Here is a 27,058-nt window from a genome sequence, read left to right as displayed (position 1 = left end):
AAGAGCAAAATATAAAAATGGGAACATTTTCTGAATAATGCAGATACCCTCCTTCCAAAAAAAATTACATGTGAGGGAATATCTAGATTGTCACAATTACTGGAAAAGTTGCCCAATAGCTATTCTACTGGTGTTTCATTTAAAAAACTGCTTCGTACTTTTGCAACTTGCAAAGTTATTCCTAGCAAAAAGTTATTTCTCCTGAAACAGAATAAATAGGTCATTCACAATGTGCACTGGAATATACTTTTGAAAAACAAGATCTCTACTCACCTCTAATTCTATCTTTCTGCTGGTGATTGTTGATATATTTATTTTAAAATATGTACTTTATAGGAGCTATTGTTACAATTAAAATTTAGGACAACATTATAATTCATGTTTTAGAAACTCCTAAGGCAGGAGGACAGCTCCTACCATTTTACAAAGGCCTTTCTGTTAAGAAGTGATTAATTAACGGACTGAGTGGCTCAAAGCAGGGAGCCAGTCCTTAGCCAATAAAGCCCAACTCAGTGCTACCCCACTGCCCCATATTCTCTGTCCTCTCTGCTGGAACTGTCTTGTGCTGAATCCATGAACACCTAAATATTCAACTCACTCCTGCCATTTCTCTGCTGAGCAATCTCCTACAACCTGTGCCTGAGACTTGGAGACTGTTTGTGGTCCATGGGCTTTAGGGGCCCCAGGGAAAGCCACGTGCACTAGTGCATCGGGATGAACTGCGGACTTTGTCTATCCATGAGAATTCAACTTCCCAAGAGCTACATTGACTCATTGATTTGTATCCAGGCTCCGGGCTCCCAATTCCCACACAACATAAGTTCCCTGAAGCCAGGGAATTTGGTAGGTTTGACTTGTTTAGTCTCTCTCCCCTGCAACCCTCTCTCTGAGCCTCACAGTGTATTTGGCACATAGTAGGTGCTCGGTAAACCCACTTTGAATGGGCCAGGGTTGTGTTGAAGAAAGGAAAGGCTGGGAGGACTTGAGATTTGAAGATTTTCCTACATGTGTCCAGGAAGAAAGAAAAGGAAAAAATAAAAGTATCAGATTCTTATCATCATTACAGTTATTATTGTTTTCAACCAACCTTTAGGAATTCCACTGGCATTACCCAGGCAGCTGGTGGAGAATCTGGGCTGGAGGCTTTGGATGTCCATTGCCCCAAATCAGAAGGTGCAGAACCCCAGGTCACAATCTGAGACAACCCCTAGGGTCCCGACAGGTGTTGCCCGCCTCCCATAGGGCTCCGGACCCCCAGTCCCCGACTGTCCCTTGCCTTCTGAGGCGCTGGAGCATGCCCAGTGGCAGAGCTGGAGTCACCGAGGGCTTTGCACGGGCGCACTCCGCTTCTCCGGGTTTTAGCAGAAGCCCGCGGGGGGCGGGGGGGTTGCGTGTCGGGGGGTAACCGCGGCACCCGGCAGCCTTGGGCGCGCGAGTGGGGAGCTCTTGCGCCGCGCAGGGCTCTCTCCCCCGTTGCGGTTGCTGAGGAGATGCTGGAGCGCGGCACCCGGCTGCTCCACCTGGCGCGCTGAGCACCGCGCGGGGAGCCCCCGGGGGCGGGCGGCTGGGGGCGCGGACTGCGGTAGAATGCGAGCCCGGCTCCTCCAGCGCTGCGAGACGTCTCTCCAGCTCGGTCAGGTGCCGGGGGCCCGCCGCTCGCCGCTCCACTAACTTGCCACTTGGTCGTCTCTGGTCTCAGAGGCTCGCTACGCTTTCGGGTGGTGGGGGGCGGGGAGAGTGGGGAGTTAGAGGGTCTGCGGTAGCCGAAGGAGGGATCCTGCGAGGGGGAGCCTGCCTGGTGCCGCTCTTCTTCCCCTCCCCGTCGCTCCCCTCCCCCCACCCCGTCGCTGCCGCTTTCCCTTTCGCCAATTCCGAGAGCGACGGGCGCCTGTGACATGCGAACGCTGCCAAGTGACGGTCCCCGAGTCTGAAGTGCCCGCGAGGAAGTGAGCGCCAACGCGGGCCGCCGGCGATGACAGCCATGAAACAGGAGCAGCAGCCCACCCCGGGGGCCAGGGCGAGCCAGGCGCAGCCGGCGGACCAGGTGAGAGTTGGCAGCTGCGGCCCCGCACTCCCGGGAGGGGTGGCTCCAGTCGGCGCTCCCCCCGCCTCTCCTCCCAGGCTCGGCTCCCACGCCTCCCTCTTCCCACCCTCCCCCCCGCCCCAGTTCCAGGCTCTCCTGCTTATCCATGGACTCTGCGGGAAGTTAGAGCCTCTGAGTGCGCTCCGGAGCCGGGCGAGAGGATGCGCAAGGTGGAGAGCCGCGGGGAAGGGGGGAGAGAGGTAAAGGCTGAAGGTGCCCCGGGGAGCCCCGGCGGGCGGGCTACCAAGGGAGGGAGAGGTGGCCAGGGCCAAGGAATGGGGCCTCTTGGCTCCCTATTAACACACGTTGAAGAAATCTGCTGCGCTCCTGATGTCCGCTTATCGGGTTCAAGCCCCGTCTTCCTGTAGCCCGGACGCTCGCTGGCCAAAGCGACCCGAGTAGGCAAATGACCTTTAGGCGGACCGAGTTTTTCCTTTCCTTTCTTGTTTCTTTTGAGGAGACGGGTGTGTGTTTGTGAGGTGGGGTGGTCGCGGGGGTCGATGGGGGAAGAGGGTCCCAGACATCTGTAGTCTGCTGAGTGGAACGGAGCTTGGGGAGCAGCAAGGCATTAATTATTAAGGGGAGCTGGGAAGGTGCTGGCTTTAGTGATTTGTTGGGTTTGGTTGTGTTGTGTCTGTAGAGATGAGGTGCCCTGCGTGGGCTGAGGGTTATTACTGTCTCTTTCCCGTCCTTCTACACCCGCCAACCCCTTTTTGTTTTGGTCTTTAGAAATCTGTAGCATAACCATACCGTCGTGGATCCCCATCTCGTCTCTGTCCCCGATTTGGGGTGATTTGGGAGTTCGGTGTCGCTCTTTTTCCAAAGTTGGAGGGTCGGGAGCGCCGAGATACCCTGGCAAGGAGGAGGAGGAGGAAGGCTGTGCTGAGCCTGGTGGAGGTGCCGTCACGTTTACATCAATTAGAGACTCTGGGCAGAGAGAGCTGCCCTTAGGTCAGGGATTAACTGTGGACCCCGAGGACCCAAGCACTGGGGTAGGAGGATTGGGGATCTTTGCTCGGAGTGCACTGCGAAGGCTGCTGAAGGCGTTCCCGGCAGAAACCCTCCCAGTGTATTGCTAGCATGGGATGAAGGGAGTGCACGCAGCTAGGCTCCAGCAGCAACTAGGCTTTTCGCGTATTCTAAGCACTAAAGAGCCTATTAAGGGGAGCTGTCCAAATCGCCCAGTAGTGGTGGCGAGACAGAGGAGGCGATGCCAGCGAGGCTGTTATTAATATTGCAGACTTGGTCATCTCTCCTGGCTTGTGGTCTCTTTTCTCCTCTCCCCTCCCCTTCTCTTTTCCCTCACATATGTTTCATACAGGTGGTGGGGATTACTCAATGACTTAAAGCTCCCTTCTCGTTTATTAGTGGGAGGGGGTTGAATGTTGGCAGTTTTTAGAAAGCATTTGTTTTCTTAAACTATCCTCTTTGATCCATACTCTGAGATAAGTATGAAAATAATAAAAGATCATATGTCCCTTCCTTTTATACCTCTTCCTCCTTATCCCCAGCACACATGAGAATGTGAAAACTGGTTAGCAGATATATAAAAATAATTTCAGGACAGGAACATGGATTTAACATCCTCTTTCAGGCTGACAGCCCTTAAATTTCATTAACAAGCCGCCGAGCCTCTCTACTGCTCTTGGAATGATGCTACCAATAAGAATGATTAGTCAGGTGAGAGTCCCCACATGAAATCTTTGCTCACTAACCTGTGACACCAGCTGGTTACTTGAGGCGCTGCAAACAGTTCAGTGATGGTGGAAGTGGGAGGCAGCAGCAGAGCAGAGCACACAGAAGCTGAAAATGTATGTATAAATAGTGGACACGCTGTCTATGCACAACAAACCCCTTTGTCAGGATTAATCTGGTACTTAAAATTCATGTGAAGAGATTGGTTCAAGCTCGAATCCATTTTTCTTGTTAGTGTGCATTTTTTAATAGCCACTTCAAATATTCAGGGAGTGGCTACTTTGCAGAACTCTTGCTTTGATAGAGTATTTTAAGTGCCTTTCTGAGTATTGACATGATTTTAAAATGTCAGTTTTATGCATCTTATGCATGTGTTAAAATAGATGGATTTTACAAAGAAAGTCAACTGAAATATATACATGGCAGCATCACAGTGAGGGTTTTTCAAGCACTCCCAGGAAATACTCATATCTAGCATATTTTTGTTCAAAGCTTGACATATGAATGATGGACAAATAATGTGAATTATGTTAGTGAAAGCTTAAACTACTTTCCGTAAGACTACTAAGCTTTTATTAGCCATATTAGTCATTATGGTTTAATTCTGCAATTGCCACACAACTCTCATGCAATACTAGATATAATAGCTTCATAAAGATGTGATTAGGTGTGCTGGCTTCTGTAATATTTCAAAAAGAGATTCACAAATTTAAATTAAAATGTACCTTTATGAAATTATACCTAGTGGTTAAATAGGGCATATGGTCCAGCAAATCAATCACTATGCATTGATTTTGAACGATTTAAGCTATTGCATGTTGCCAAAAATGTCTTCTAGTTTCTATGGTAAAGATTTTTATGAAACCTCGAAGATGCCTTGTCCTGAGGCCATCAAACACCTATTTCCGCTTATAGTACAGTGGAAGACCATAATCCTTCCTCTAACTGAAAACGCTTATGGACCATATAATTTGGTTATGGTTATAGTCCTGTAGAGGGCTCAACCTTCCTGTTTTATTTGATCTGTTACTGTCCTCTGGCACAGGGTGCCATGACAAGAGGACATGCTGTCCCTTCCTAGAGAATGGTGACAACAAGAATAGGAGGGACTGTGTAGGGATCGTGTATTTTATGAATATTCTGAATCATTGGAAATATTTTTATCATCTTAATAATCTTCCTTTTAAAGATTCTTTGATCAAAAAATATTTACAACAGTTATTTTTGTTGCTTTCATAACAATCCACATTTACAAAATGTCTAAAAACAAATGCCTTGACATGAGTAGACACAATCATTTCTTAACATGATCAATATCTCAGTTAACATTGAAAGATCTAAGAACTTGAGTGGCTAATTGTAATTTATTATTATTTTTTAAAATCCCTTCTTGAATGCTTGCCACAGGCAAAGTACTATTCTCAGGGTTCATAAAGTAACATTTATTGAATGTATTTTTCTATTTGATTCTCAAAGTAATTTTTTGAGGTGGGTCCTGTTTTTATTCCTATTTTAGAGATGAGAATACAGAGGATTAAGGAAGTTACGGTGGAGGTGAGACTTAGCCAGGAACTCATGGAGGTCTGAAGCCTTACCTTTTAACTTCTATACAATCATAATACAACATATTTCTATTGTAAGGATGAAAATAGTTGCAAATCATCTGTGTGTGCATGTGCACAAATTTACCTTGAATATAAGACGAATGAATAATTTGTTTAAAGCTTCAGCTATACATGTAAATCATAGCTCTGGAAATTTTAAAGTTAACTTAATATCACGCTACTGATCTAAATAATATAAAAAGAACAAGATAGATCTTCATAAATTTATAGGAGCTTTTTTTGATCTTTGAGTCACTTGTCTCTGATGACAAGACTCTCCAGGTTTGTTAAATGAGTATATATTTTTGTTAATGGTCAATCAGACAAGGTTTAGAATTTGTTCACATTTCCACCAGGTGGCACCCTTTTGCTGACTCCAGTGGGTAAAAATATTGCCTAAAAAGCATGGCTGTTCTCTCAGCTCCAGAAACAAAACAAAAATAATCACACAAAAACAAAAACAACAAAAACAAAACCATCCCACTTTTTAGTGTATGACTAAAAGCATATTTTTAAAAGCAACTATTTGACTACAGAGACAGCACTTGTTATGCATTTTCTTTAAAAAAATGCATTTTGGTAGAAAACCAATCTCTTACAATTGAACATGTGCTGTCACTTGATGAAATAATTCATGACCAGAATTGAGATCAAATGTGTAATGTGTAAAATGCCTTCTGTGAAATATCGATGTGCTTTAGACATTTAGGTAATATTAACTTAAAATGTTTTAATACAGAAATTGGTATTCAGTATTTTTATTTCACCTTTGGTCTAGCAAACCAGATTAAAATATTCAAATATATGCTTAATGAAAAATTGCAAAAGAGTTATTCTTCTAGGTGTCCTTTGCTAATATATACATGTCATAATTTGATCAATAAACTATTGTTTTTAAAACAGAAGCTTGAAAAGAGCTTTCATAAATCATACTGAACAATTTTAATGAATAAAAAATTTATTCTAATTATTAAACATATAAAATGTCATATTTAATTGGGGATAGAGTTCTATATAATTTGGTTATAAAAAATATACATTAAATAAAAATGTTATATGGAAATCTATGATTTGAGAGAAAATATACATTTCCTACTCTCCTTCAATGTCTTATTTTTTATATATAAATATAATATATTACATAAGTTTATAATATAAATATTATATATAAGGCATTTTATTTATTGAGTTAAGAACATACCATAAAATATCTCTTGCTTAGGAACTTCTCATATATCTGTATATCTATTTGATTATTTCAGGATCTGAGCAAATGGTATATTTTAAAAAGATTAAATTATATAAAAACAACAAAGAAAATTATATTATTAAATATTAATGCTGCATTATCTTGTGAAGCATATTACATTGGAAACAAAACACTTAACCATATTTCTCCCAGTCTGAGTAAAAATAAAGCAATTTCAAACTTTTGGTTTCTTGAATTATGATTACAGAATGTCTTCGGCTTTACTACTTATAGGCACATTTTAAATTTATTTAGTGTGACATGTAGCAGACACAGTGACAGAATGCTGTGGCTAAGATTGTGAGATTTTTTGTGCTATCAACCACAAATATTTATTCACTGTCTATGAGTTATGCACTGGAAATCACAGAGTCAAGTTCATATCCCAGGTCCACGAAACACCACTGTGTTTTCTTGGGCAGGGTAACTGAATTTCCCCATTTCATCTGTGAATGGAGGTGACTGCAGTTCCCTTTAGATGTTTGTTCTAAGGGTTAAATGAAATAATATGTAAGAGTTTTTGAAGAAGGCTTGACTCATACCAAGTCTTCTTATTAAATGTATAGTCTGGGAATAAGAGCCTAGACAAAATTGAAAAAAAATAAAATCTGGGCCTGGTGCAGTGGCTCGCACCTGTAATCCCAGCACTTTGGGAGGTTGAGGTAGATAGATTGAGCCTATGAGTTCTAGACCAGTGTGGGCAACATAGTGTGACCTTGTCTCAAAAAAAAAAAAAAAAAAAAAAAAATTAGTAGGGTTTAGTGGCACTCTCCTGTGGTCCCAGCTACTTGGGAGGCTGGGGTGGGAGGACAGAGGATTGCTTGAGCCTGGTAGGTCAAGACCACAGTGAGTCGAGATTGTGCCACTGCACTCTAGCTTGGGCAATAGAGTGACACCCTGTCTCAAAAAAAAGTCTTAGAGGATTATTAAGCCATGTATAGCTGATCCATTATTTTAACTTTACAGACAACCACATTTTGCAGTACACGTATTAATATGATTACACATGAGTTTTTTGGTGCATGTAAATATTATATTAATGGATTTGGACATCAAAGCTATTTTAGCAGGCATCCAGATTTCAAAATATTCTGTTACATCCTGACTTTCATTCAATCAAAATTGAACAGTAAAATTCTTTACTGTTCTACTCTGTAAGAAGTCAGGCTAAAAGTAAACTTTGGCTAATTCTCACCAAGAGTTGAGTTAGCTGCTGACTATGTTGCATGTTGTTTTCAATGCAATGTACTTCCCAAGGTAATTAGCATGAGAAAGAGGATATTTAAAGGAAAGACAGATGGGATTTACAGAAATATGTCAGGGGGTGAGATTTCAGTCAGTGTAGCAGGAGAATGTGCTTGGCAGTGGAGCCACCAAGAAACCAGGGTGCATGCCCCTATTGTTATGGGGAGGGGCATGGAATTGGATTAAACGTAAGTCAAAAGACTTCTTCATAAATTTTTTCTACAGCTTTTTCTGTTTAACCTTTGAACACACATGTATGCTCCACTTATTAAAATAATTTCCATGTATTTTCATACTTGCTAAGTGACTTGTGCGTCCTAACCAAGTTAATGTACTACTAACATTAGAATGCGGGCCATATACTAAGACATACATCAACCCAATAAAGGTTGGAGGATTTTCCATCTGAAGCCCTGTACAAGGTCCAAAAGGAGGCCAGATAAATGATAAAGGGAATGTAAACTTCTTCATAAACTTATATCCTTATGGATAGTTAGAATTATTCTTGCTCTAGTGAACGCTGCCCTGCCTTGAGAAGTCGTGGGGCTTAATATTGATTATTCCCAGCATAATCTTGTTTTAAAGTTTTTATTGACCTGATCCACAAGTGTCTGGCAATAACCAATCTCTGTTTATTTGTCCCTATCTAATAGCACCTGTTCTCTAAGGCGTTTAAAATTAGCACTTACCTTCTTTCTACATGGTAGACATTCTTATCATCGACTGCATATTAACTCAAGGAATGGTTGTCATTTTCAGTATAGTAGAGAAGGCTGGGAAGTAGGTTCAGTGGGGAGACTGGGGCACTGAAAAGAAAGCTCTTCTATTGTAGCTTTATGTTTGTTGAGCTTTCCTGAATTCTTAGAATTTCAGGCATATCCATTTGTAATGGTAAATTTGTCACCCACTGCCAGGCTAAATACAGAAAATTCACTTTTATCCAAAACTGATAAAAATAAATATTTTGAATTGTTCTGTTCCATAATTGATGTGAACAGTATTCTTTCAATGTCTTCCACAAAATTAAAAAAATTTTTTCTAAGTTTATCATGCCATAGTTTATTTAGAAGTTATCAAAATGTTCTACAACATTTTTGGAATTGCCAAATGATTTTCAAATTTAATAACACTTTGGGGAGAGGCAACCTGATGTAAGACTGAGAACAAAGTCAAACAGATTTCAGATTGATTCCTTCCTCTACCATTTACTAGGCAATTTATAACCCCACTAAAACCATTCTTTCATCTTGAAAAGAGAGAGGATGATGAGAATGTTGCAATAATTAGAGAATCTATGTGAATGAGTTTTATTGCATCTGGCTCAAGCTTGAAAACTAATAAGCATTTTCATTCTTAATGCTGTAATGCTTCTAGATCATCTGAGAAGGGTATTTTATTCTTTTACAAAAGTAAATTTGCATTTATGTTAATGAAAATGCTGAATATGTGTGTGTACACCATCATCAAATATATACACACTATATACACACACACACACATATATATATATATATTTATGATCTAAATGCTGTATTTTATAGGTAGATTATTATAGGGCATTAGATAAAAATGAATTTGTGACAACTTGACTGATTTCTACTATTTTTAGATGACAGTCTATTTTCACAAAAGCCTTAGAATCTTGTTTGATATGTTCATGGTTTAATATTCTCTTTCCAGAAGTTTGGTTCCCAGAAATGATTCACTTATAAATTCTTTGCGTATAGGAACTGGTGATATTACTGAGTTGAAATTTAAGAAAAGTTAGTTGAGTGCATAATGAAAACCAACTTTACATTTGAGAATGTTCTCTAGGCAAGCTATATATTATCTGACTTTAATATTATTGTAATTTGTCATTCTTACTGGTTTTCTCAGGTCAGGACAAAATAACTATGTATCAGATTATAAAAGATAGCAAATGAAGAAAAGTGAGGAAAAAGGCTATTTTTATTATCTTTATCCCCACTCTCTTTTTGATATCCAAATGAAGATTCAGTTTCTTATTCCATCTGAGAAACTCTGCTCTGAAAACAGAAATGTGACGAATCTGTATTACATAATCAAGAACTTGAGTGGCAGGCTGTTCTGTGATTTATTTTCAAATAATGGACCAGAGAGACCACTTGAAGTTGCATTAGTAATGCTTGTACAGGGAGAAATAGGCCTTTCTTGTTATTGGAACATGGGTTTACTTTTGGCAAGAATTGAGTAAGTGAAAACTCTGATATTCATACTTACATTAATCAAATCTCACCTCCAGGAATGGTTTTAATATAAGTTAATGAATGCAAAACATGGCTCTTTTTGTTATTTCACATGTTTTAAAACAAGTACTAGAAGTTTTTAGTAAAGTAATCCTTTAAATCGCTGTGTCACAAATTTGCATTAATAATTCTTGTCTCTTAGACACAGAATTGAAGATGAGGAAATAAGGCAATGTTTGAATAGAGGTAAAATATATCTTTTTGAGAGAAAAAGAACTGAAATCCATGAAGGATTTCTCAAATTTAGAATAGGTCATGTTTTTAGCAAAATTTTAGTCTATAATTTAAATTTCCTGGGATCTATGAAATTATGAATAGATTTTCTATCTACCTCATTAGCTTTTAGGGACTTCAAGGGAAAAGATGACACATTTCACTTGTATGTAGCTTTTTAGAGTACTATAAAACATAAGTGGTCCAAGAAATAAAGTGAGCGTATTTTGAAGCCATACCCAATGTCTTCATCAGGGTTATTTCTTTTTTTCTGATATTAGGAATTTTGAGTACCCTACTTCTTGACAACCATATTGAGAGTGATAGGCATGTGTGAATTGAACCAGAAGTTGAAATGAAAGAGACTCCCCCTCCTTCACATTTATTAAGGTTGTTTATAATTGCTCCAAAATGAGATTTACTCAACTTTAGGCCATGTGGCATGATGAGTGGCTCATTATTACACATTTCTATTTGCTCAGAGTCAGTATTTCTGTATTCCAGGATGGTACTTTTGGTTCCTTCATTTCTCTTTGCATGAATGCCATCTCCAAACCCAAATCCAGTTCCCTCTGCCTCTCTACATTTCTGAGAGCCATCGTCTGTCTAAGAGTTGATTGACTTGCTGACAAAGAATACTTTGACATTGGCTGGGTACATTGGCTCATGCCTGTAATCTCAGCACTTGGGAAGGCTGAGGCAGGTGGATCACCTGAGGTCAGGAGTTTGAGACCAGTCTGGCCCACATGGTGAAGCCTCGTCTCTACTAAAAGTACAAAAATTATCCAGGTGTGGTGCCGCACGCCTGTAATCCTAGCTACTCGGGAGGCTGAGGCTGGAGAATTGCTTGAACCCAGGGGGCAACTGGGAGCTGAGATTGTGCCACTGAACTCCATTCTGGGTGAAAGAGTGAGACTCCATCAAAAAAAAAAAAATAAAGAAAAGAAAAGAAAAGAAAAAGAATAGTTGGATATTGGTAGCAGCATTGCCTTTCTAAATTCTTTCCTTCAAATAGCCATGACATGATAAATGATGGTAACATTCAGAGAAACTGTTGTTTCCTGAATGTTACACCTTTGTATTCAAATCACGAAACAGACAATGGAGAGGTGAAGTGACTTGTCTAAGGTCACATTGTTGTTTAGAATTAGAAGCAGTACTTGATGCTGGGTCTCTTTCCATGTAGCCATTCCCAGATTCAGCTGCTGATACAAAGCCTTTGGTGATGTCATGGTGGCACATCTGCCTTCCTTGCCACTTGACATAAGTATAACCTTTTAACAAAACATGTTTTAAAATGCTTTGTGTCCATAGGCAAAGCTCATTTGACATTTCTTGATTTCTCGTTTGTGATGTGCTACTTCTAGGTCAGTGGTCCTTAGACTTTTGGCACCTGGCCACAAGCCATCACAGAAGTGCATATGCATCTTCTGTACTTTGCCATGGGAAGAGGTCACACCCAAAGCCATAATGCCTTTCTGAACGTAAACTGTGAAATTCACTACTCCAATGAAATGGCAGTGCCACCACTACACAAACAGAAGTTGACTTTCTCAAGCTTCCCCTCTTACTCTTAGCATGAATAAGCAACTGCTGATATCTACACACAGCATTTGAAATTCTAGCAATGGAGTAGCAGTTGGGTGAATCCCTCCTAAAGGAGAGATGCACTTAAAAACTGGGGAATGCATGCAGGTAAATTTTAGAGCTTTCTTGGGACATTAATGGAAACAACAGACTTCTGATACACTGGGATTCTTGGTAAGAAAGGCTTTTCCACCGGGCGTGGTGGCGGGCTCCTGTAGTCCCAGCTCCTCCGGAGGCTGAGGCAGGAGAATAGAGTGAACCCGGGAGGCGGAGCTTCCAGTGAGCGGAGATCGCGCCACTGCACTTCAGTCTGGGCGACAGAGTGAGACTCTGTCTCAAAAAATAAATAAATAAATAAAACAAAAAAGAAAAAAACAAATTTCCAGAAACTGATTATTTGTATTCCCAGACAGAGTTGTCAGAGCACCAAGTTCCAATACAGACCAGAGAAATGATTATATGCTAAATAAATAAGTCCATGAGAATAATTTTTGAGACACATAAAATTATTTTTAGTGGATGGACCCAGGGATTTCTATTCATTTAACCTGACTTTAAACGCTAGAACCTTGACATACTAGTTTGAACAACTTACCCAGCCTCTCTGAATCTGATACTTCATCTGGAAATGAAATGTTGTTTACTTTGCAGAATTGTTGTGAGGATCAGCAATGATATAGGTTTATTATCCAAGAGATGCTGAAAAATGGTGGTGCTTATTATTTGGTTATTAATATGTTGTTGGCTTGCTGTACCAGACAAAGACAGAGTGACGGAAAATTAAACTATGTTGGATGTTGAAGTTCCCAGAAGTTGGAAACACAGCTTTAAAGCACCTTTTGTCATTGTTTGACATTGGAAGCTTAAGGGCGTCTTTAATATTGAACTCCTGTTTTTGTTGGTATGCAGATTATATAGAGTCCTCCTGACTCCAAAGCAAACACAGATTGGGAGTTGGTTAAAAAAATATATGGCATCCGTTTTTATATTTCTTATCACGCAGAGAAGTTGACAAAGTTTATATTTTGAAAATGGAACACTGAATATGCATTTACTTTTCTGAATTTGTTTTTTTTTTCCTTTCCCCATCCCCATGGTTAAATTCCATCTCATGCTTATAATGTATTCTGCATTTGGAGTGCAGCTTCATTCCTTCTCAGAGCTACAGTTCTTGAGCTGTAACAGCGAATCCAAAAAAACTAATATGGAATCACAGATGGTGCAAATATTTGAAAATAGGTAAATACAATCTAGGATTAGCTGCTTGGACTCAGAAATGTCAGCTTCACATTGCTTATTGGTCACACAAGGCAATTTTAGTTAAGGAAAGCCCAGGACAAAGCCATCATGATATAAAATTGCTGGTTTGGAGATGTGCAGCATAACAAGCCCATAATTGTTATGTAAACCTCAAAATGAGTCATTCTGTAACAAGAAAAAAGTATTTTAGAGAGATCACAAAGCACCAAGAGGTTATGTAGGGATAAAAAATTAAGCAGATACCATAACAGGTTCCTGTTGTACAGTACCATCTGCTGACTTCCATTTACAGCCAATTTTTAAGGAGAAAATATCCATTCTTATGGGTATGCTTTAGGTAGGCACATATTAAATGACCTGAGCATGAGATGCAACAGTCCAATTGCAAGTGTAAAATGTGCCGATGATAATTATTAGTAACATGCACTGTGGCTTCATAGTTCTAAGAGTCTTAAATAATAGAATCCCATTTTCTTTTCATTATCCCCCTTTAAGATGTACATATATTTTGAATGAATTTTACAACTGATTATGTGATTAGGTTACCTGGTTTACTGATAAGGCAGTTGAGAACGATAAAGGCTGACTTGCTCAAAATCATACAACTGATCAATTTGGTACAGTAGAAAGAAGAGTTCCTCCCACCTACGTTAAGAGTTGGTAGAAGGAGCCGCACTCAATTATCAGAATCATAGAAATCACTTTGGATTGTCTGTAATGATGTCGATAGAGAAAAAAATTGATGAGAATGTAAGTAGAAAGGTTCCAGCTGGTTTAGGATTTTATTTCTGTTTTTGGTAGCAGGTTTAGTAAGAAGATGTATTATATAGATTCTATCTGGAAGCAATAAGGTTAACTGTCATGGTTTGTGTAAAGTCTAGATATTCTGCAGTATCTCATTTTCCAAATGAAGCAGAAGAGAGTAGGAAGAGCTGTTCCAGATCAGACATGAAGATCTATAAGACAGTATTGATCCCTTTCAATGTACACGTTTCCAAATAAAAACAGTGGTTCTCATATAAATATGTAGTGGATATCTGTCAAGAATTTAGCTTATTAAAGGAAACATCAAGATGGTAAAGTTGTTTCAAACAATATTTGGGGAAGAGAGATTTATATAGTCTGAAAAGGAATGGCTTACAAAGTTTGCAAAATTAAATACAAAACTGGTTAATATTCAGGCCATAAGTTTTGTGTTTGTCTTTGATAGCAGACAGAAATTTTTTGGTACTCATCTATTTTCTGTAATTAACATCTACCTTTATAGACTCTGGGCCTATGTAATAGCAAATAGTAAGAGAAAGTAGGGTACATTCTCCTAAAATTATATAAGCATATGTCGGCTGATTAGATAGTGCCCCAGTTTGACATTGAAAAGATGAATGTATAGTTATATTTGTTTTATTTGCAGTTCTTAAATTGTTTGCTTAACATTCCCAAGCTCAGAAAAATTGTGCAATTTGGGCCTGCACTTGATGTCACAGCCAACTTCTTAAGCCATTTTATTAAAGTTTTCTGTAAACCCTATGGAGCTTCCAGTGTCAGATTTGATTCACCAGCAGTGAGGTCCTGGAATGCAGCCAGTCAGCCAACATTGCTTGTCAGGTTTGTCCCAAGAAATTGATTCAGGTGTCTATGAAGGCTAGAGGAGAACAATTTGGTAGTCTCAAATAGCTTTTCTTTGGAGAAGATGAGTTAGGATAATTGCACACGAGGAAGTGGAAACCCATTCTTGGAGGATTTAGCAAAATGAGGTTCAGATCAAGCTGCATGGTGGCAGTCGTTCTGGAGATGGCTACTTTTAGAAACTGCCCTTAGGGAGAAGAGAGATTAACTACCAACATGGTGTGATTTAAGGCATATCATAAATGTTCATTCCCTTGTGACTCGCATCTCTAACTGTCAGTGTTCTGAAAAATAGCTCTTCTCATTCATCTGCATAGCTCGGATTCCACCATGACTTCCTTTGTTCCTTTAACTTCTGGCTGGGCAGGGGATATTAACAATTTATGTCTAATTTGTATTCATTTCCTGCTCCGTGACTGCTTAGTATGCTCTGTCTTGAGAACCCATATTTGGGGGCCAGAGAAAGTGAGGGCCTTATTAATTTTAGAAGGGTGGAGGAACAGGAAGAAATAAACATATGAATGGGATTGGGAACCTCAAGAGAGAATCACCACTTGCACATGGGGCAAGCTATTTCCCTTCCCTGGCCCTTTCCTACCAGTGTTAAAAACGAAAACGTAAATTTACATGAGTACTTCTGTGCAGTATAAAAAGGGGTTCAATGAATAATTTGGAGTTTAAACAACTTATTGAATTATTGAACCTTGGTTTCCTAAAATATCATTTACTTTCTTACAGAAAAGACCAGCACTATTCAATAGTACATACTGGAAAGATGAAAATGTTCTGTGTTGGTGCTTTCCAATACAATAACCACCAGCTACACGTGGCTATCATGTTAAACACTTGAATTGTGACTAGTGGCACTGAAGAATTGTATTTTAAATTTTACTTAATTTTAATTAATTTAAGCTTAAATAGCTATATGTGGCTAGGGCTACTATATTAGAGAATCAGTTTTAGAACACTACTTTCCAAACTTTAATGTGCATATGAATCACTTGGGGATGTTGCTGAAAAGCAGATTCTAGTCCAGTGAATGTTAGGTGGGGTCCATGATTCTACATTTATAGCAGGTGCCAAGATGATGCCTAGTCTGTGGCCCACACTCTGAGGAGTACGGCTTTCTTTCTCAAAAGCAAGGATTGTCTAATCCTAATTTATGTCTTTAGCCAGGCTGACACTTGTCCTAGAAGATGCGTCAGATGAGCTGCAGCAAAATTACAAAATATGACTTTCAAATTATAAAAAGAAAAGAATTTCAGTGACAAAATTATTGGTATTTTTATTATTGACAGTAGCTAAACTTTTGAGTCTATACTATTCAATAATATGTTGCATCTTTATATTTTATATATTTATATATTTTATACAAAATTTTATATATTTTTATATTATGTAATGCAATCATCAATTGCTTACATTTTATTTAATCCTCCCCGTAACCTTATGTAATAGATTCCACTTTTATTCCAGTTTTGCAAATGAGGATCTGAGGTTTATTAAGAGACTCCTTAGATTGCACAGGTAGTAGATGCAGAAGTTGTCTTTTGATCACATACAGTCATATATATTATAATAACCATCAACTTCTTTCCTCTTATTAAGTGGAGGCCAATGATTTCCCACTCTCGGCTGACCAATAAATCCTATTTGATTCTTTTCTACAAATGTTAATAGTAAGAGCCATACTAGTAGTTGTAGTAGTGGTGCTCACTAGAACTCTGTGTACAAGTTAGTACTGTCATCCTCACTTTAAAGATGAGGAAACTGAGGTTCAGAGAGGGAGCCTCTTTGATTACGTAATTTGATTACGACCACATAGCTTGTAGGTGGTAGAACCAGGTTTTGAACCTGGATTGTCTGTCTCTGGAGTCCATGCCCTTGTCTATTCCAGCAGACAGTTTCTCATGTGTTCAGTGAGCACCTATTCTGTTAGGTAATGTGCTGTGAGCATGGCTCCTGTCTTCTGTATATTCAATTGAAAATGGAGTTTACTTTGAAAATTTTAATCGTGTATAATTTTATGTCTATCAAAAATATTTTAAGACAAAAAAGTCACTCTTTATTGTCCAAATGTATAATTTTGTTTGTATCATCTTTGATGCCAACTTTTAAATTAGTTTGTCATCTATGAAGCTGACTTTTTAATTGCGCATATTTAGTTTTAGTATCATACCTCCACTTTTTTATTAGTGAAGAACTGGTGAGCACTGCAATATGTGTATGTGTATTTGTGTGTATATGTGTATATATTAACGTAAACTTTACAATTTAGAAAAACTTAAAATTGTCTTCCTTGTCTCCCATAATGAGCTTGAGCAGCAAATTGGCTTCATCATTTTATGAATGAGAAGGTGAATGAATGCTTTGCTCCCGGTTTTTCAATAAGCTAAGCATCTGATTTAGGCCTTATTTTTCAGAGGTCTTTGTCATCTTGTTTAGTTCAGCAGTCAATGCTAGCAGAGTCTGTTTTTGTCACTTCCACTTTTAAATAAAACACACAATCTTCTTTAATTTCTGAATAACATACGCATGTAGGTCAAACATCGAATATTACACAAATATATACAATGGAATGGCTCCTTCCCAGAGTTGTTCCCCAGCTGTGCAGTTTCTCATTCTATCACTCTTTTGATAGGTAATCACTAATATTATTTTCATTGTTTTCTTTTCTTTCTTCCAGAGAAATGTTTGTAGCTTCAGGCTAGTCTAGACTCATTCTTTACTTCTGCTTTTATAAACATGTTAGGAGACATGTTTATTTTAAAGTGCATAACATTGCTCTTATTGTGTATGTGACAGAGTCTTGCTGTGTCACCCAGGCTGGAGTACAGTGACCCAGTCTCTGCTCACTGCAAGCTCCGCCTCCCGGGTTCACGCCATTCTCCTGCCTCAGCCTCCCAACTAGCTGGGACTACAGGCGCCCACCACCACACCTGGCTAATTTTTTGTATTTTTAGTAGAGACGGGGTTTCACCATTGTTAGCCAGGATGGTCTCAATCTGCTGACCTCGTGATCCACCCATCTCGGCCTCCCAAAGTGACACTGGTTTTTTTGATAAAAATCTTGATATTATCAAAATAGACCCTCTAAAAGTTGGCTTCTTTAAAAAATGTTCCTCCTTTTTTCATGATGAATTAGATTTCATGTGTCTCATAAACTAATAAGTGATAGCCAGTCTTGGTGCAGGTGTGTTTACTGCTCCCTTGCCTGCACACAGAAGGGAAGAGCTATGCTCTCTGCACATTGCCTGACAAAGAGTAGGTGCTCATTAAACACCTGAGACACTGTCTACTGGAGTAGACAAGGGTATGGACTCGAGGGGCAGACAATCCAGCTTCAAAACCCGGTTCTGCCACCTAGAAGTCATGTGGTCCTAGTCAAATTACTTTCCCTCTCTGAACCTCAGTTTCCTTATCTTTAAAATGAGAACAACAAACTAACTTGCACATAGAGTTCTAATGAGCCTGTTTACTACAACGACTATTATGAATACCACTACTGTCATGTGTGGAAGAGAGTGGCTACTTTACTGGTCAACCACAGTCGGCATATCATTGGCCTCAATTTAATAAAGAAAATAAATTGATGATTATTATGATATGTATGATTGCATGTAACCTAAAGATAACTTCTGCATTTATTAGCTGTTCTGTTTTGGGTATCCCTTAACCTCTCTGAACCTCAGCTCCTCATTAGGAAAACTGGAATAAAAGTATTCGATATGTTGGCATCTATTTCAATGCTATATCTATGTGTGTCTGTGTGTGTGTATGAATATGTATGTATATATACGTTTATCTGTATACAAGCTTTCCAACTTAGGATGGGGTTAGGTCTTGACATAACCATTGTAAATCAAAAATATCACTGGGTCAAACATGCATCTTAAATTGAAACTATCATAAGTTCCTCTACCTATTATGAGATTGTGGTTTCTACTGGATGTGTATGGCTTTCACACCATGGTAAAGCCAAACCATCATAATCCAGGGACCATCTAGATAGCATTGGTCTACATGTCTACATATGTTAATGGGGATCTTAACAAATTAAAAGTAGAAAAGCTTCCTCCTTATCCCCAGCATTAGACTCAAGTATGTATCCCAGCTTTTGCATATTTTAAGAAGTTGAAAATAATTAATGAGCCTTTCCTAGTAGATGGGTAAAAGAAAAGGGCTATTATTGAAATATTCTGAAACACAATTCTATACCTTATAAGATATTCATGTTAAGGAAACAATAAAATAATATTTAGAAATTTTGATGTACAATTGAACAAGTTCTCTCTGTTTTCTTTTATAATAAGAAAGATATTGTATTCCTGGATGTATGAATGATATGAATGTGAAGTCTAAAGACTAGTAATGGACAGAATCCAGTGTTATGAAAATGTTGTTTCTGTATTATTATTAAAAAATATAGAGACTCTTAATACATTATAATGAATACATGATGTGCTTATGTTTTCTTATATACTGTGAAATAAGTGTAATTTGAGAAATGAGAGGCATTTCTTTAAAAAATAGACTGTGCTTCATTCACCTGTCTTACCCTAAAAAGGCTATCTGTTGCTGTCAGTCAAAGCAAATTACCCTCTCAGTGAATAAGAAGGAGAATAATAATAGTTGAGGTAGGGATACAAGACCTTAGCCTTTGCAGTATTCTTTTATGTTTGCAAAGAAAAATTACCTCGACAAATTATAAGCTTATGGATTTTTGTGTCCTTAACTCCTCATATATTGAGGAAGCTAAGAATTATTCTAAACTCAGCAAATTTATTTGGTCAAAATATTCCCTTCTATTCCATCAAGTAGTAATGGAATTTAACAAACACACCAGGAAGAAAAATCGCAGCATTGAACTGTTTTATTGATCCATAAGAATGACCAGTTCTACCAAGACTCCAAACCATTTCACAGAAGGGATTTTTAGTTAAACTATTCTTAACAATAGGAAAAATAAGTTTTTTATTTCTTTTAAGATTCTGTAGAGATTATAGAGCTATTTAAAATCAAATAACCTCTTTTCTCTGAAAAATTTTAAAGAAAAATCAATTTTTTACAATACACCTGCTGAATTATTGCAGGCCATATGTGGTAGCCGCTAATCTTTTAACACAAAGAAAAAAACATGTAGTTGTTAATGCTTCTAGGAAGTCAACCTACTGACTGGAAAGTGGTTTTCAGAGTTCAAATTAGGCCTTAATCTTTGATGTCCTGCTGGGAATATTAGGAGAAGACATGCGGGCATGGTTGAGGGTACATTGATAGAAATCAACTAGGATTTTGATAATTTTTTTCAAGATTCTTATTAAGTAACCCAGACAGAAAAGGTATCTGAAATGTTACCAGGCAGATTCCTGATTTTGTATTATAAATACTGAATAGGTACAACTTAAAATAAATTTAATCAGTTACCAATTACATATTCATACCTAAAATTTGGGTAATCGTACCATCTGATTCTATCATAAAGAATCAAGCCTCTTGTGTGTTATAATCCAGGATCTTTAGGTCAAACCTCTTGCTTTTGTGAATTAACCTGGAAATCCTGTCAGATCTTCTAATTATGGTGATATAGGGCAGTTTAATAGGAAGTCAGGATTCCCTTGGCCTCTGAGATTTCAGTGTTTGGTGGAGTACCAAGCTCTCTGTTTCACCAGCTACTGCAGTGTCTTATGACATACCCAATGGATGAATTATAAGTTATGCCCCCTGTATACATCTAACCTCAACATCCTGTCACTAGAAATGTGCATATGTATATAGACACCCAGACTGATGCTCCAAGGAAATGTTTCTAGATTGAAGGGGTGGGAGTGGGCATGAGTAAAAGTCCCTTCTGCTTATTTATCTCAATGTCCATGGAGGTAACTATTTACAATGGAAGGACTGAGGGTAGCCCCAAGAACTCTTGATTGTAATGACCCTCACTCCCTCCCTCCCTGCCTGCCTCCCTCCCTTCCTTCCTTTTTTAAGCAAAAAGCAATAGGAAATGAAGAACTGAATAAAAGTTGTCTCGTCTTCCTGGAAATATACATTACTTAGTAAGTGATATATCTCACCCCTATTTTGATTTGTGAATAAGGACAACTTAAAAGCCATCTTCTAATATGAAACACCTTAACACTAAGACCATTCAAGGTGCCTCTGTTCTTTTTATCCTGGACATTGAAAACTAATTTACAGACAAACAATTTGGGTGTGAAAATACTTAAAATGAACAACTTTCATTGTCTTTTAAGAAATCACTGGTGAATGTCTGTGCTAACCTGAAGACAGTATTACTTCAGAAAGTATTTTAGGTAGATTCTGTTTTATCTATTACTTCGTATCATATCGCTCCATTATTCGATGGCTTAAAACAACCGTTTTATTTCTCATGATTCTGTTGGTCATGAGTCCAGGTGGCTTGGTGGGCAGTGCTTCTGATCCAAGTGTATTGTGTATCTTGACTGCATTCATCTGGTAGCTGGAAGGTCAGGAACACTTCACTCATATGCCTTGTATATTATTGCTTTTTCATATGACCTCTCTTTCTTTCTCCACATGGATAGTCTGAACTTCTTCATAGCATGGGTCTTAGCATTTCTGACCTGGAAGTTGCCTTCTAAAAGGTGTTATTCCAAGTACTGAGGGGAAAAAAAAACCCCTGCAGGTCTCTTAAGAATCAACCTTGGGAGTTCTGGAGCCTCTTTTCTGCCACATTTCCTTGGTCAAAGCAGGACACAGGAGCAGTCCAAATACAAAAGGAGGAAAAATGAATTTCTTGTTTCCATAAGATAAATGGGAAGGACTGTGTAATCATCTAGGATCCACCACAGACTATCATTGGCCAAAACAACAGAACTGTATCTGGACACAGACATTCACTATAATGGGGGCATGTGGATGATTTAAGAATGTTTGGATGTTGAAAATATTATAAGGATAAAAGCGATGTCATGATGTCAGTGCTGTATGCAGTCATAATTTGTCAACACATACCATTAGCCATAATCTATCAACACATGCAGACAAGTTATAATTTATAGAAAACAGTCCTTCATGTGCAGTGATGCTTAAAAAGATAAGAATTTACATTTTCACTGTAAAATAGAAATAAATGTAAAGCAATCACCTTTATACAGATGTAGTTATGAAATATATTTATTTGAGAATAAATCTAATGTACCGCTTGGTTGAAAAAGATGGTATGTTCTAAATAATCTTTCAGCTTCAGGGAAATTATGACCATCTAGAGTAATTTTGTGTCAAAAATTAAAATATATAGCTAGACTTCTCAGAAGATGTGTATTTTAAGAAGGGACAGGTACATAGAAGTGGGTTATGGCCACAAAGATACTTTAATTCTGAGATATCATTACATTAATGAATTCTGCCACTGTGAAATACTCGATGTTGTCACATTTCAGGCTGGAAGAAGCAATTGATCTGGGATTGGTGGGATTCCAAAGTTTTCACAGAAGAACAGATGGGCGGGGGAATTATCAGCGAAAGTCTTTGGGGTTATCAGGAATATAATATAATTCTCTACGAAATATCTTTTTCAAATTATTCCAGCCCCTCTTTGTGCATGAAAGTATTCTCTTCTCACCTTTTAAAATCTAACCCTTTTAAAGGTACTCCAATGCAAAGAACTTGAACGCGAAGTGTAGATACTCCTTTCTATGGAATATCACCCTAGTTATGACAAATTTCTCCTTTATTTACTCCTTGGAATAAGTGAAGGTGATTTAACTCAGAGGGGAAGGTAGGGAGGCTATTTCAAAAGGAAGACACCTCCCTCGCCTGAGTGATGGGGGTTACCTTTCCTTTGCTTCCCACTCCTCCACGTTGCCTGTTTTGCTTAAAATATGACTTCATCCCTTTTTCTTCTTTTGTTGTCATGGGATATTGGAATGTAGGAACCAAGATATCCTGAGTGGTAAACTTAGCTCCACTACCTGAGAAGGGCGATGTGGCATATACCCACACATGGACAACAGGCTGCTGGGAGTCCTTTTTGGAAACATAAAATATTTACACACACACACACACACTCACACGCACATGCACACAGAGGCACGCACATTAAGGGAAAAATTTTACTTGAACACTTCCCTTGGAATCATAAGTCTTGTAGAACTAATTGTGGCTAGATTTTAACTCACTCTCTCTTATTCAAAGCAGAAAAGAACATAGAGGAAAATTATCTGCTGCTGTAATGTGATGGTTTTGTACTCCAAAATGCCACATGAGAATGTTCATTCACTTTTTAGAGATAAGATTTTTAGTAGCACTATAAATTTTGTGGAAAAATAAGTCATTCTTCCAAACTGATTCTGACCTGTGGAATTTGGGAATAAAGCCATGTGTGCATTTTAAGCATGCCTACTTTGGCGCTTTGGGTTAAATGCCCCCCAGCGGTCATCCAATAGAACCTTTTTCTTGCCTCCCTCATGCTTTGAAATTACCCGTTTACTGGTGTCTCTCCAAATACCTACACATTTCTTGAGGTCAGGGACTGGACTTTCTTCATTTTGGATCACCGGCGAAGAGTTTCAAAAAATATTTGTCAATTTGCATTTGTACTAGAAATGCTTTAAAGAAAAGAGAGCTTGACATTTAGGACAGGGTTCCATGGCAATTAAGTTGATTGGTATTTATAGTATCTTCCAGTCTGTGGATCAGCTTAAGGGTATGCTAGGCTGGCAAAGCTGATAAAGTCTCAGTGATCTCAGATTGACAGGTGGAATAAATAATTCGACTTTTGGTATATAACTCTCACAGAGAAAATCTGGAGTGAGTTGATGCACAGTAGAAGGAAAAGAGCTCTAAAAGCTAGATCGAAAGAACTTTTTAAAAATTAGGAAGAGCAAGCAGGGAGAAGCGGAATCCAGAGGATAGTAGGATGTCAGAGGGCTGTGTTTCGTATGAGCCTCTAAAAGTGTCCATGGAAATAAGCTAGTTGGAGAGTTCCTGGAGAACCAGGAGGTGAGTTGAACAAGCCAAACTAACAGGCCAGAGTGTTTGCAACATTAGTTTTAACTTTAAATACAGCCAGTTTCTTTGGACTTGCAGCCTAGACAGGGAGAGGGAACAGGGAACTCAATGACTTCTTGAGTAAACAATTGCAAGAAAGTCTGTAAAACCCAGTGAGACCAATAATGACCCCACTAGGTAGGGCCTGATCCTGAGGGAGATTATGGGTGAAAATAAAAACAGTTAGTACTTTAAATGTGTGTTCAGTCATCTGAATGATGTAAGCTTTGGCTATTGTTATTATTTCTTCACTATAATGTAATTTATCAAGAGCAATTCTTTTGCCACCTAATGAAGATGATTTGTGGACTTGAACTGACCCTGTATTGGATAGGGAGGAAGAAGAGGTCATTTCAAATGGAAGGGGAAAGTAAAGTTGCGTGAATATCTGTAGAAGACATGTGTGAATTCTTATTTCTTCTGTTCATTGGACTTTTACGAGACGATGGCAGCAGCAGCGGGGGATTCAACAAGAGTCACTTTTGCTTTGGAGGCTGCCCTTGAGGAATGGCCCCATTTTTCACAACTGTACAGAAGTCATCTCTAGGAGAGCTATAGCAGGCAAAGCCAAGCTGGCTGTAATTAATGACCCAGACTAATATTGGTCTTCGACGTTCTTGGATATTAATAAATGTTAGATAAGAAAAGCAGCTATTTATCTTTTCACCCAATATACCTTCAAACATTTGTACAAGAGATAGATATCCTAATGTAAACATTTGCAGCCTCACATATTGTTGGGATCTCTGAACTGTGACTGTTGACAGCAGGTTGCCTTAAGTAATTGCAATGAGACAGAATAATCTAGTAGAAGCTATTGTCATCATCAGTAATATTTTTCTGAGAAACATAGTTATGAAAAATGAATAATAGCATTTAGTAATGCATAATATGAGAGTCTAGAAGAATATTGAAGACAAAGGATATAATCATCATTGCTTGAGGACAACTAAATTTTATATAGCTGTCTTTTGTTGTTATGTTAATCAAATTATAAAACAAGTGATAGTGGGAAAATAGCATTGCTGTGTTATAAAATTATTTTTAGAATTAGATTGGCTCTGTAACATGAGATGGATCACAGTGAGATTATACCTCATGAGTGCTCAACTCTTATAAACACTACAATGACACTGTTAAATATTCCATGCTTAAAACGCATAGCAAGTTAACTCCTTTATTTCAGGGGTTTGCTTTTATAGTTAGAGAAGGTTTTTTTGTTTCTTTTTTTTTTTTAACTTTTAGACTATATGCATACAATGCATTACAGGTGACTGTGACTTGCTCTAAAAATGTTGGAAGGTGAACTGCATCATATTCACGAGGGAGAACTTCATGTCAAGAATTTAAATTTACAAAACCCATTAATGTATATTTAGAGCATTTCAACAAAGAAATACATTTAGTGACAAAAGTTTTAAAGTATTACAGAAGAGTCGGAACTAAAAAATAACTCATGGAATTTGAATGAACCATTTTACCAAATGTCCTAAAAAATGATGAGTACTTACAAAAGTAAAAAAGTACATAAAATTTAAGTTATTATTGTTAAGAAATATTTTATGTCAATCTATATTAAAACTGCAGGTTTGTTAATTTCTGAAGAAAATTGCATTAAGAGTGTATGGATATTTTAGGATAATGATTAAAATAATCCAAGATAAAATAACATAAATATAGACATCTAAAGATACCCATTTGGGCATAGATGGATATGGCTCTAATTCAGTGTGTCAGGAACTCCAGAAAGCTAATTTTAACAAAAGAATGTAATCTGGACAATATTAAACATGCAGGTCATAGTATTTAGAGATAATCACTATAATTTTAAACCTGTTAGTAAAGGTTGTAATGCAAGTGTGTTGTACTAGAGTTCTCCAGGAATTACTTTCACTGCTCTCCTGAAAAATATTAAAAATACCTTCAAAGATAAAGCTGATTACAGCATAACAAAGCAACTCACTACTACCTCTACTTCATAATAAATATGCCCCATATTATTGTGTTAGATGTGAGTTTCACAAAATTTATTGATTAGTTGAACTTTTAAACAGTCTATTATCTTGACTTCATGTCTAACCCTTTTATAAGTGAGTGGAAATAATTTCTTGTATTTCTTCCCCTATTCCCTCACTCTCATCACCAAGTAGCCCCATTGTTTTTATTATCTTATTAATCCCTGGTCTTAGTTCTCTTTGCTTTGTTCTGTTTTACGTGTAAACTCATTTCTATGTGGAAGTTTTTCTATGCAGAGAGAGCAGGAGTATATTCTTTATGCTTGGGACAATAAACATTTATAGATTGAACATTATATGCCAGGAACTGTGCTAATTGCTGGATTTACATTGCTGGAGAAGACATGACAGTCCTCTCAGAGCCTATGGTGGAATACAAACAGAGCAGCACAGTGATTTTCTGAGGTAACGGAGCATGCAGTCAATGCTCTTGTAAGAGCTAGCTTAGCTTTTCCTTGGTGGTAGTAGTGGAGGGGAGTCAAAGAAGTCTTCCTGGATGACGTGACTCGTGACCTAAAATATGAACAGGAGATAGGATGAAGAAGGGGGAAGGATGGAAGGTGGTCATTTCAAGAAGTAGGAAGCAGCATACTCAAGTTGTATAGCCCTCCACTGCATGGTACTTATGGAAAAATTATGAAAAATTTATGTGACTATCATGTACAGTTCCAGAAGGTGGTGTGTGATGAGGTTGGAGGAGCCATGTCAGGGAAATTGTTGTCCTTGTAGGATATTCACAGCAGTTTAGGCTTTACCCTAGAAGATGAGGAGACGGTTGGAGAGTTTAACTAGGTAACTGCCATGGCTGACTTTACATGCTTCATTTTGGCAGCAGGACACAGGAAGGACTTGGAATATTAATATGCTAGGGTACAGCCTCTAGCCAGAGGCTGTCAACAAAGGACCTGAACTCAAATCATGGTCCACAATTCTGCCAGGTTCTAGCCCTACTGAATTCAGAAGGTGGTGCAAGGATTCTTACAATTCATAAAGAGAAACAAATCCAGCTATGGAGAAGAACTCAGTTTTTAGTATAGAAAGTTAGAGATATTTATGGACATTTTTCATACATACTAAATGTTGAAGCAGAGAGAGACAAAGACATACATTTGTGAGTTACCAGCATATACATGGTTGTGAAAATTGTGAAAGTGGATGGAGTTTTTAAGGCTTGGTTTATATTA

At 38.1% G+C, this 27,058-nt stretch overlaps 1 protein-coding gene across 4 annotated transcripts in view; it reads left to right on the top strand.

The window, feature by feature from the left end:
- DPP10 (dipeptidyl peptidase like 10) overlaps window positions 1-27,058 on the top strand; it is a 1,394,248-nt gene that overhangs the window by 702,230 nt on the left and 664,960 nt on the right. The window contains exon 1 of one of the 4 annotated variants that reach the window (XM_021924269.2): window positions 1,443-2,044. The exons of 1 other annotated variant lie outside the window; for it this stretch is intronic. In XM_021924269.2, the coding sequence (XP_021779961.2) occupies window positions 1,973-2,044 (72 nt within the window). In that variant the 5' untranslated portion in view covers window positions 1,443-1,972. Of the gene's footprint in view, window positions 1-1,442; window positions 2,045-2,125; window positions 2,284-27,058 lie in introns of those variants that run through there. 2 more of the 4 variants (XM_017947907.2, XM_003909197.4) reach the window with 2 other exon arrangements.

This window comes from Papio anubis, chromosome 10, assembly GCF_008728515.1.
Source record: "Papio anubis isolate 15944 chromosome 10, Panubis1.0, whole genome shotgun sequence".
In the NCBI taxonomy this organism is placed as follows: Eukaryota; Metazoa; Chordata; class Mammalia; order Primates; family Cercopithecidae; genus Papio; species Papio anubis.
The sequence above is the reverse complement of the archived record's forward strand: the minus strand, read 5'-3'. Positions and strand labels throughout refer to the sequence as shown.